The 11,752-nt window shown below is 50.5% G+C and overlaps 2 protein-coding genes across 3 annotated transcripts; both read right to left on the bottom strand.

Annotated features, from left to right (window-relative positions):
• Positions 1-3,922: 3,922 nt before the first annotated feature.
• LOC120687341 lies at positions 3,923-4,946 on the bottom strand. The gene has a single exon (XM_039969310.1). It carries the CDS (start codon positions 4,720-4,722, stop codon positions 4,090-4,092), a length of 633 nt encoding a protein of 210 aa, XP_039825244.1. The 5' UTR covers positions 4,723-4,946; the 3' UTR covers positions 3,923-4,089.
• Positions 4,947-7,697: 2,751 nt separating this feature from the next.
• Positions 7,698-11,101, bottom strand: LOC120691835 (anaphase-promoting complex subunit 11-like). 2 transcript variants are annotated; one of them, XM_039975031.1, is made up of 3 exons: positions 10,727-11,100; positions 10,389-10,548; positions 7,698-8,292 (listed from the first exon to the last, which is right to left on the bottom strand). In XM_039975031.1, the coding sequence occupies exon 3, from the start codon at positions 8,282-8,284 to the stop codon at positions 8,030-8,032; it is 255 nt and encodes an 84-aa protein (XP_039830965.1). In that variant the 5' UTR covers positions 8,285-8,292; positions 10,389-10,548; positions 10,727-11,100; the 3' UTR covers positions 7,698-8,029. The 2 variants fall into 2 exon arrangements, with proteins under 2 accessions (XP_039830965.1, XP_039830966.1); XM_039975032.1 differs by having other exon boundaries at positions 7,698-10,548; positions 10,727-11,101.
• Positions 11,102-11,752: the final 651 nt, after the last annotated feature.

The raw sequence follows: 11,752 nt of genomic DNA, 5'->3' as shown, positions 1-11,752 counted from the left end.
GCTACCGGTCCTTTCAATTGGCAAACCAAAATAGCTCAAAGGGAAAAGTTAGTAGCCAAGGGAGAATTTGGATCAAAGCAAGGTGAAAATGAGTCTCTTCCTAAGGGGGGGCAACTTTGATTCAAAAGGAGGAGAAAAGAAGAAGAAGTAGCAAAAATGGGGAGAAACAAAGGGGGATGATGGATTTAGGGGGAGGCCAAGTCATCATTGAATGATGGTAAGCATCCAAGCAAGTGTAAGTGGTTTAAATTAGATTTTAATTGGTATCATTTTTTAAATTTTTGCAAAATTTATGCTTGCTTTGATTGTGTTGTCATCAATCACCAAAAAGGGGGAGATTGTAAGGAAAATGACCCCATTGGGCCATTGTTTTGTGATTTTGGTGATTGAGTAATAACGCAATCAATGAGACTAATGAGTGTGTCAAGTGAACATTAATAGATCCCAAGGATGAAGCAAAAAGACCAAGCAAAACCAAACACGAAGAAAGAACTCAAAGAAAGAATGAATTGGACGAGTTCAGCAGAAAACAGTGGCACCGGATGCACCGGTGACACTGCACCGGTCTAACCGGTTGGCATCGGATACACCGGTGCTATACCACCGGTGTAATGGGCCAGGCAATGCCCAGCCAAAGGGGAGAAGTCCAAGTAGCACCGGTTACACCGGTGATACTATTTTGAGGCGTCGGCGCAAGCACATTGTCATGCACCAGAGAGCATGTCAAGTAGGCGAGAAGATTTTCTTCAGCACCGGTTGAACCGGTGGTGCACCAGAGGAAGCACCAGTGCAATGCCGTGACAGTTGCAAAGGAGAATAGCAGCACCGGATGCTCCGGTGACTAGGCACCGGTCTAACCGGTGACACCACGTCAGCTGTCAGAGACCCAACGGTTACCCCATGGCGCAGAGTGACCAGATGCACCGGTGCTATACCTTCGGATACACCGGTACGTGCGCAGAAAGTTGGGTAACGGCTCTAAACTGCTACTTTGACTTGGAGGCCTATATATATGCCATCCTCCGGCCATTTGAAGATTGCTGGAGTTCAAGGAAGTCGCAAACACACCCAAGAACATCTTCAAGCCATCCAAGAGCTCAACACTCATATCCTTAGCCCTTAGCACACTTTGAGAGTGTTGTATAAAGGATTACCTCTTAGTGAGTGAGATTGCAAGGCTTTGAGCCTTTGTGCTGTGGTTCTTGAGTGAACCAAAAGAAGATTTTGGTGCACCGGCACCTTGGATCTTTGAAGGCTCGCCGGCACGTCATCGACCCTCCGACTTGGTGTGGAGCGGCGACGACAACTTTGTGCGAGGGATGTGGAGACCCCCATCCTTTGTGGAGAAGCTCCTTAGTGGAACCCGGGGGCAAGGTGACCGTGATTGTGTTCACGAAAGAGACTTGGTGGCCGAGTAGCAATACTCTTACTGAGTGCTACAACAACGTGGATGTAAGTGTGCCTTTGTGGCTAACCGAACCACGGGATAAATACCCGCGTCAAGAGTTTGCTTTCTCCTATCCCTCTCTTTAAGCTTCCGCATTTCATACTAGGAATTTATGTGCCTTTACTTTCATAGAGTAGTTTCTTGATAGGAAAGGCTATAGGTTGCTAAACTCTTTTGGAATAGGGGTTTCACACTAGAACAATCATAGTTGCACATCTAGATAGCATGCTTAGTTTAATTTTGTGCAAATAGTTGGAGCCATAGGTCTAAGGTTTTAGTTTGCCTAATTCAATCCCCCCTCTTAGGCTAGAGCGCGCTACCGGTCCTTTCACTTCGGAACCCTCGCAGCTGATTGCCCCCGCCTGGCCCCTTCAACGGTGGGGGAGTGGACCTGGTAGGCCCCCTGCCTCCTGCCCAAGGAAATTACAAATATGCAGTGGTTGCTGTAGAGTACTTCACCAAGTGGGTCGAAGCCAAACCCCTTATAAACATCACCTCCGAAGCAGTCCGAAAATTCTTTTGACAAAACATCATATGCAGGTTCGGGTACCGAAGGAACTGACAGTCGACAACGGCAAACAGTTCGACTCACAGCCATTCAGAGAATTCTATCGAAGCATAGGGACCAAACTCATGTTCGCCTCAGTCTACCACCCCTAATCCAACGGGGCCGTAGAGCGCACCAATGGCATTATCTTCACAAGCATTAAAAAGTGCCTCTTCGATTAGAAAAAGGGAAAGTGGGTTGATGAACTCAGAAGGTTGTCTGGTCACACAACACGTCCGAAACTAGGACCACCAAATTCACTCCATTCAGACTGTTTTACGGTGGCGAAGCTATGAGTCCAGAAGAGCTAACGAACCAAAGTCTAAGGGTAACCTCCGCGCCCGAAGGAAATGAACCTTCGGATGAGTTAGATCTGATAGAGCTGGACATCTTACAAGCAGCCTCCAACTTGACCAAATACCAGAATGAAACCAGAAAGTGGAGGGACAAGAAAGTAGTCAGAAAAAATATCTCCGTTGGGGACTGGGTCCTCAAGCGAAGGCCAAACACAGAAAATGTAGGAAAATAGAGCCAAAATGGGACAGCCCATACCTTGTCGTCTCCAGTAAAAGGCCCGGGTTGTACCATCTAGCCGACTTCGAAGGCAATGAGCTGCCGCATTCATGGAATGCGGACAGCCTCAAGAAGTACTATATCTAGCAAAATGTAAAACGGGCTGGACTGCGAACCAATAAGCTCCGCAACAACCCACAGACGCAAAAAGCTCGAGGCTCCTAGCGAATCACAGCACTCCACGTGGCAAGCTAAAAAAACTGGCAGAGCTTCGCTACAGGCAGAAGGCGTGAAAGTGATGCCTCACCCCCCTCTTGTATAGGGGGGTAAAAGTGAACAGTAATGCCAACGGTGAAATCGAGAAGAATTTCAAGAGTCACCCAACTAAGAGTCGACACGTGTAAAGAATTCACCTTCGGCTCGTCCCAACCTCCGACGGAAGGAGACATTTTTTGGTTGTAGGTGATAGATGCTTCGAGGGTTCGGCCCATCGGAGTCGGCCCTCGCCCGCGAGGGGCTACTGTTGGGGATCACCGTCTCGCAGGTCGGAGGTTGCCCAAAGCTACGAGGCAGAAGAACCAAGCAAGCCGAAGGTAACTTGAAGACACCCGAAGGTATCAAGAAGCATCCGAAGGTCCCCGGAATCGGCCGAAGGTCCCCAGAAGCACCCGAAGGTCTCCAAAAGCACCCGAAGGTGATCTGCAAGCCCGAAGGTTCTGAGATACCTTCGGGGTAGCGTCCCGCATACGAATCGGATAGGGTAGACAATTTGAACACTCCAACCTGTATGAAATGACCTTTGGCCCGAAATATTCCACGAATATTCCGGGTTAGTGAGGGCATTATAGTCATTATGTAACAAAGGTTAGGGATATAAATACCCCCAACCAATCTGTACTGAACACGTGCTAATACGAAGTCGACACTCTATTGTTTTGTCTTGTCTAACCTTCTTGCATGCTGATTGATTGGGTTGTAAGGAAGCCGAGAACCCAACAGCACCGCAGGGAGCACCCCTCCTATTTCTCTCTCTCAAAAAAAAGTATTGTCATACAGATGCTGGAAGCAGGCACGGGGCCTGGCTTTGGTTATTTGCAAAAAAAAAAACTTTAAAAAAAAGCTTTGCATCAACACGGACTGCCATACAATACAGTCCCATCATTATTGCAACTAATCATGGTTCAGGTGTACGTTTGGAGAGTAAGTATGCCTACACTAACGAACAAAACTGAGAGTACGATCCGAGGACGCGTCATTCATCAGCTATGCAAATCATGAACACCTGCACAACCAGAGTCCAACACCCTGGAATGGAATCAAGCAAGCAAGCAATCTAGTGGCGGCTAATCACATTGCCTAAAAAAATGCAAAACAAACGTGCCGGTAACAACGAAATAAACCAACTCAGACACGGATTCAATGGGGGGAAATTTTGTATTTTGTATAGTATGTAGTAAAAAAAAATCTCTGATTCTGTATACAGGTGCTGTGCATGTATATTATGTTTGTTTTCGATGAACAAAAGCTCAAACTCTGCCGCTGCTGCTGCTACTAGTGATCCAGGATGAACAGAGGGATGGATCTAGCTGACGCTCCTCTGCATCATCTCGTTGTACTGGAGCCACGAGATCTGGCGCTGCAGCTTCATCTGCGCGTAGAACCTGGCGATGAACTCGTCCGCCTTCACGTCCACCCCGGCGTCGCCCTCCGCGGCCGTGCTCGCGCGGCACGACTCCGCGACCGCGCGCTCCAGCAGCTCCTCCTCGTCACCGCCGCCGCAGTAGCAGCTCAGCTCCTCCTCCTCATCGTCGATTCCCCGCTCGCTCTCCGGGCCGCCGTAGCCGTACGCGGCGGCGTCCTCCTCCAGCGCGCGCGACGCGGCGTCGCGGAAGAAGTAGCGGTCATCCCTGTAGAGGCCCGGGGTGTCCGGCACCGCGGGCGCGATGCAGGGGATGAGGCGGAGCACGCGCGCGGACGGGGTGCGGAACCGGAACGCCGGCGTCTCGTCGATGGAGAACTCGCGCTCGCCGTACCGGAGGCGGTCGCCGCGCGCCCCGCCGCCGAGGCCGTGCCCGTGGCGCCGGAGCGTGCGGAGCAGCCGCAGGCTGTGCGCCGCGCCGCCCCGGCGCGCCCAGAGCACCGCCAGGCGCAGCAGCCGCCACGCCCGCGTCCCGAACGACGGCCTCTTCACCGCGGCCGCCTTCCCCGCCGCCATTGCGCGCTCGCTGCCGGAAAGCTCAGAGGCCAGCCGGGTCGGAAAAATGTTGCCTGCTGCTGCGTTGCTCTTGCTCAGGTGATTTTGGCTGGTTTTGAAAGTTGGCGAGATGCCGAAATGGCGAAATGAGATGAGTGGGGCAGAGACGGGGCGAGCTTAAATAGGAGGGAGGGAGGCAGGAGCTCGGGTGCGTTGCTTGCGTTGCCGTCCCCGCGGCGCGGGAGGAGGAAGCGAACGCGTCAAGCAGCTGCCCTGCCTGCCCGCCTACTTGGCAGTTGGCGTAAGCTGGAGGCAGTGAGCATGATTGGGCCCGGAGTGGCGTGTGGGTCCCGGGCGCCGGTACGGGGGAGGCAGAGGCGGACATGGGACCCGCGGGTTCACACTTTCGGGATGCGGCAGCCGGAAAGCCGGAACCGGGGACCGGGGAAAGCTATTCATCGCGCGCGTGGGTGGCAGCGGAGCTGTCGCAGAAGCGAGCAACGCCTGTTCATCTTCCCCGGCGAGCTCCGGCTAGGGTTCGGGCCCTTCGGGGTTCCGGGTTGCCGGGTCCTGTGGCCTCCGGCGGCCTTAGAAGAGGGGGGAGGGGGTAGGGAAGCCCGGCGGCGGAGGCGGGTTGTGGGCGGCGGCGGTCGGCGGCGGGGACGCCGCCGGCCGGGGGCGGCGGGGAGACATGCGGTGGGCCAGGCACCGGGCGGGGGAGCACGGGTCCGAGCTGATTAGTGTCGGCGGCGGCGGAGGGCAGCGGCGGAGGCGCCGGCGGCGGCGCCGGAGCCGGGGGAGGCGGGGGAAGGCGGGGGCGCGGCGCCGGGAGTTTCTGCGATGCATCAACGGTAAATCGCACAAAGCGATGAATAGACACCCCCGGGGACCCGGGACCGGAACGAGATGGCGTGCGTGATTGGGGAGTGGCCGCGGCAGCGCGTCGCGGCTCGTGCCAACTGCGAACGTGGGGGGACGCGCGTCCCCGTCGTGGCCGCGCGGTCGGCCGCCCTCCGCGCGCTGGATCCGGCGAGCGGATTCCTGATCCTGGGTTTTTCTGAGCTCGCAGTCGTTTTCGTTTTCCCCACACACGGTTTTTCGCCCGGGGTGTGACCGCCGGCATCTCATCCTTCGTTTTGTCTCGATTCGCCCCGCGCCGTACAACCGGGCGGCGCCCATGCTCCAGTGCATGCTCCGAGCCTCCGACCCAATTTCTGCCAGGCTACTTCCGGCCTGCTTCACTGTAAATTCGTCGAACAGCTGGTTCTGAGCTGCGCTGCGGGAGACGACCGGCGCGTTACGGCTTGCGTGATCAGATGATCCATCTCGCTGTTTTCCTGAGCTGCAGTATGGAGGGAGATCCCACGGATGAATGCGTGGTCTCATCGACAACGGCACGGTATTCCATATTTGGAGGACAATAAAATCTATATTAATCTTTGACTTAATTTCCCTTGCTCCAAATTCTCAAGTTATTTTGCAACCCCATCCTGGTGGCTAGCTGCTCATTTGAAGACCGGTTATTTTTCTGTAAAGAAGTTTGAAGGCCGGTTATTTTTCTGTAAAGAAATTTGAAGGCCAGTTACACTGGTTTGCTGGGTTGTAACCGGACCATGTACAGACGAGGGGTGGAGGGGGGAACACAAGTACTACGTGCCTACGTGGTTTCTTTATTAAGACGTGAACCGCGTATGAAGACCTGCGAGCTGCGGTGTCAACTATCAGCGTAATTTCCGCGGTGAAGAGCTGTACCAGGACCACGAGGGCAACACACCAGCTGCAGCCTCCACCAAACCCCTGTGCCGAGCAGAACGGAAAAAAAATGAAAGAGGCGCCGGGCAGAACGTAAACAGCGTTGTGCATGTGCAACGCTTCAATGATTCAAGATTCAACATCTCAACATCTAATGGCAAAAATAAGAAACTTGAAGTTTCATTGAAACCGTACCAGTACGTACATTCGAAATATATGTACTCCAATGTGTGTTTTTTTTTCCGAAAAACGAAAAGCATCCCAATGAGCGCTCATGTGCACAAGAAGTTTATTCTGCTATAGGATGCATAATATTGCGACACATGATATTCAAAAAAAAAATATTGCGACACATGGAAATGGACTAATGGAGACAACACTGCATAAGAAGTACAGAGATAAACTATGGTCGACAGCGTGGCATAAAATCACCAACATTACTATGCTTAGCAAATAATGACAAAAGGAGGTGTAGCAGGAAGCTTCTCTAGAAATTTCATGCAAGCAATAAACACCAGGCAGGAACAGATATCTTATACGCCTCTGATCCCTGGGGCCACACACTCACATGGTATCCGCTGAGACAGCCAGAAACAGTAGTCACAAGCTGGAAACCCGAAGAGTGCTGTCATTCACGGACTACCAAACTGCTCCCCACACGGTCTTGGCGCGCTAGGAATAGTAACAATTTTGACCACTAATTACAGTGTCAAACAAAATCAGTTTACAAAACCGACTTCAAAACCCCCGCGCTAGTGACCCTGAAGAATCTAATGAGATCTTTAACCGCGCGATTAGAAAATAGTTGTTGTAGCATCACTGTAGCTAATCATCGATTAATTACCATCATTAGATTCGTCGCGAAAAGTTACACCCATCTCTAAAATTTTTTTTGCAAATAGACTTCATTTAATACTTCATGCATTCGAGATTCTCTTCTCAGGAAACGTGCGCGCTAGTTTTGTTGCCAAACCAAAATGGGCACATTCAGAAACACCAGGTTGCTTTTGTGCTAAGGCGAAGTAGCGGCCACGAAATGGCGGGGGGGGGGGGGGGTTGCCCTGCCCAGACCGAACAAACTGGGACAGCACAGCACAGCAAGATGCAGTGCAGCTACACGAAATAGATTCAGTTCGAAGGACCTTGAAAAGGTCAAGATCCAGTCTGGATGTCCCAGATCATCGGGACACAAACACAAGGCTTGCTGATACCACAACTATTGAGTACTTTGGGCTATATTGAAAAGGGACAACTTAATATCATAAATTTACTTTCAGCTAACAAGAATTCAATCAACTGCATATCTATGGCTAACAATTGGAATCCTTCAGAAGTTAAACAATAGGAACAAACAAACTTGCGATAAAATCAGGGAGCATACACTATTACACTGTCACTTAAGCAGGTGCCTAGCTGTGGTTTGGTTGCTTCCTTACAAAGTCAGAAGCATACACAGGGTCACTTAAGCAGGTGCTGACAATCAGGATTTGTACTTTTTCAGCAAACAATACAGCATTCTCCAGTGAGAAATGAAAGCCGCTTGGTGATAATACATCTCCAGATGTGTCATTGTGCCTTAGCCCTTAAACTGCCACTCTCTACGGCACATGGGGCAAAGGGGTGTAGATGTTTGAGAATTGACCCACTTCAGTATGCAGTGAAGATGATAAGCATGGTTGCAGGCGCCCCAGATCAGCGGGCAATCATCACCAGGGAACTTACAGTCAGGGCAGCAACCGTCAAATGCCATCCTGCATATGCCACATGTCTCATCTTGTGTGTCCCACGTCCAAGAAGCTATCGCATGCCACTGAAGAATCTTAACCTTCATTGCACTGCCTGGTGTGCAACAAGCAAGGCAAAAGACTGTAGTGCCTATCACCTCAAAAGATATATAAAAAGAAAAGGCCACAATACTCAACGCAACTAGTGATACGCTAGTATACAATTTCTACTAAAGCGGAGCCCAACGTACAAGAGATGTTCTAGAAAACCTTCCACCGTCATCTTTAAATTCTAGGTGCCAAAGATTTAACATTTGTGAAACAAGCTACTCGCACCTTTCAAAGTCTTGATCTACCTGAGGACTGAAGTGCAAAAGAAATTCTATACATCTGTGACATTCTATAATATTTATCTTCTTGCAAGAACACTACAAAATGTTATCAAGTGAAGGACTGGGGATAAAATAGAGACGAGCTTTTATATTTCCATTTTCGTATAAAGGGAAGGACAGAAGGAGCTAAATATCCACGTCATCTAGGGATCAAAGTAATCCTTTCAAATGTCAAAAAAAAAGGAATGGAAAAGGGATCAAGCAAGGCCACAACGTCCTAAATACAACCCAATGCATAATAGATAGCGAAACATTGTTTTTTATGCTTTGATATCTATGGTGCGAAGCCAACCCACTGAGAACCAGGCCACGGGTTCGACGAAGCCTCCCTGCAGTTACTGTAGGGGAAAGGCCAACCTCGGTTTATCCCTTCCCCAGAACCCACTCATGTGGGAGCCACCGGCACTTAGCGCTGGCTATGGGTGTTCAATTGAACTATATCCCCACCTAGAGACCCAAGTCGTACGGCATGACCTGAGATCGGTCGATCTTGTCAACACGACCAAACCAGAACCATGCATCCATAAATGAGCAAGTAAATGGCAAGGGACAGAAACTGGGATTTCATTTCTCATAGCAGGTAAGAGGTCTCCATGAACAACTCTTAAATGGAGGGAAAATCCACCTGAGAAAGCTAGGATTCCATACAAATAAAAGAGGAGTGCGCAAATCCCAGGTCTGGATGGATTGCCACTGTCCACACTGATCAAATGCTAAGAGGGAGGGGAAGGATGAGGCAACTAAGGCCATTTTTGTTTAAGCTTGTGATTTAAAAAGCACCTTGCAGATGCTGAGGGTGTTAGGAATACTAGATTGTGGGAGGGTTGATTGTTCTTTTGCAGCACAATATCTTTAGTATCCCTAACTGCTCTAGTGCTCATTTAATTTTATTTCAAATGTCAAACATTTAAACATGGCCGCATGTTCGTCATTTTTTCTAATAAATTATATATCTTAAACATATTGGTTCAACTTCAAAATGAATACTACGCATATCTCATAGTGCCTGGATGGTTTATAACCAGTGTTTTAAAGGCGGTAAGGTGAGGTGAGGCGAGCTGGGTACGCCTGGGTGGCACCTAGGCGACGCCTAGGCAACAAGGCGGCATTGTAACCCAAGGCGAGCTGGGTCTGCCTGGACGCCTAGGCGACGCCTTTAAAACACTGTTTATAACTTGACTTAATATGGCTTCATCACTGTTTACATGGTGGCCACATACCAAATAAGGCGAGCATAACTCGCAGAACACCCTATTATGAAATGCATCCCGATTGCCTTTATAGCCCAGACCATCATTCATCTATTGTCTCACAAACAATGAGGTAAACCTAATTATTACCAGCAATTAGTCCAATGAGTAAAATAGATAATAATCAGCAAAAAAAGAGATAATAATCAGCAAAATGGACTGAAGACATTAACACTTTCTGATATAATTACTTTCTGCTAATCTACCTTACAATGCGTCAACAATTTTACTGTAAGACGTGAACTTTCTCTATTTAAAATAATGATAATCATTGGCTGTCAGTACAATCACGACACTAAATCCCATTTATATATTTCAACTGAATCAAGAAAGCACTGCCTGACACTTTGAACACAAGTTCAGCAAACAAGTACGTACAAGACAACAATCTGTAGCAACTTTATACAGTAACAAACACACCCAAATCATATGATTAGAGACCACAAGTAAGGCAACAAATGACCATAATGCAAGCAAGGCAACAGATCAACAGAGCACATCCATTGCAAAAATCACAAGCATGTCAATAGATCGACAGATGAGGAAGGAGATGCGGTAAGATTCCTCACCTTGGGTGTCAGCTGGGAGTGAGGCGCCTCGTCGGAGATGAAAAGGGAGGCGGTTGTTCTAGGGCTGCTGAACGCAGGTCGTGGAAGGCGGCAAGTGAGAGCGCAGGCTTCAGGGGCTCCTGTGGGACGGGGCCGGCAGGAGTTTCGGCTTCAAAGGAGCCTGCAGAGCGGGCCCGGATTTGGAGCATGGGTATTGAAATGATAAATTTGACAGCCTAAATTATAGATTCATAAAATCGATCCTAATTTGCATCACTGTCACTACAACACTGTCACAAATACACAAGCATTCGCAAATTGCAATCGCAAATTTACAAAAACATTGACAAATTGCTCACGTCAGTAACTCAGTTGCTGACTCGCCGCGCGCCTGTGCTGAGGCCGGAGCAGAGAAGGGAGAACGGGCGAATGCGCAGTGAGGAGAGGGGTGGAATCGATGCCGTAGGCCGCAATGCCTGCTGGCCGCCGCGGAGCACCTCCGGGCTCCGGCGCTGGCGTTCGGCCGCCGCCGGCCGCTGGGACCCCCCTGCAACCCCGCCCTAAGTAGCTGTGGGCGCACACGCTGTCCCCGTGGAGCGCTGCTGGGCCTTCCTATGTTGTCCCGCAAGCTCCGGCGCCGTGCTTGCCGGCGGCGGCCACCTAGGGTTCGGACTTCGGAACGAGGAACGACGATGTAGAGGGAGTGGGAGTCGGGCCCGGGCGTCGGGGAGTGGCTGATTTGGGGAAGCGGAGGAGTATCTCATGTGGGGGCCGTCGGGGAGGATCAGCAGCGCGGGCACGTCGGGCCGGAGCTCCTGGCTTGGAGGCTCCCTATGTCATGTGTGGGCCGTCGTGTAAGGAGGGGAAAGTGGGCTAGTATGTTGTTTGGGCTGAAGGAGAGATTGTCAGGCCTGTTATGTTGTGTGGGTTTTTTTTTCGATTTTTTGTACACGCTAGTATATACTATACCTACAAAACCTTTTGAAAAAAATAATATGTGATGTTGGGTCATATTCCTTTTTGCCTGCCTGGTCTAGAACTACAATGGTGAGCTTTACATGGACAAACGCGCAACAGTTCTGAGTTCATCCGGAATCCGGAAAAGACCAAAAAGAAAAGAAAAAAGTCCTGGTTTCCAGCATCAGCAGGCAGCATCACGGCACGACCGCGGGAAAATGGCCGGAAGAAACTCCAGCCTCCAGGTCCCTGCAGAGCGCGGACAGCTCACTCCAGACGTGCCCGGACGCGAGTTTCAGGACTGCCCGGACGCTGAATTCGCGCCGCCTCATCATGCGCCGACCCCGAACACCTGCTGCTAGAAACCATGTGGGGAGGCCGTGGTGTGGTGCGGCAGGGGTTCCTTGCGTGTGTACTCACCCCACCTG

The sequence above is a fragment of the Panicum virgatum genome, chromosome 9N (assembly GCF_016808335.1).
Source record: "Panicum virgatum strain AP13 chromosome 9N, P.virgatum_v5, whole genome shotgun sequence".
Classification (NCBI taxonomy): domain Eukaryota; kingdom Viridiplantae; phylum Streptophyta; class Magnoliopsida; order Poales; family Poaceae; genus Panicum; species Panicum virgatum.
Note: the sequence above shows the minus strand (reverse complement) of the source record. Positions and strands in the feature narration are given on the sequence as shown.

Bases quoted from the DNA above. Each gene is read 5' to 3' on its own strand.
- LOC120687341 (XM_039969310.1), bottom strand. From the start codon at position 4,722: ATGGCGGCGGGGAAGGCGGCCGCGGTGAAGAGGCCGTCGTTCGGGACG.
- LOC120691835 (XM_039975032.1), bottom strand. From the start codon at position 8,284: ATGAAGGTTAAGATTCTTCAGTGGCATGCGATAGCTTCTTGGACGTGG.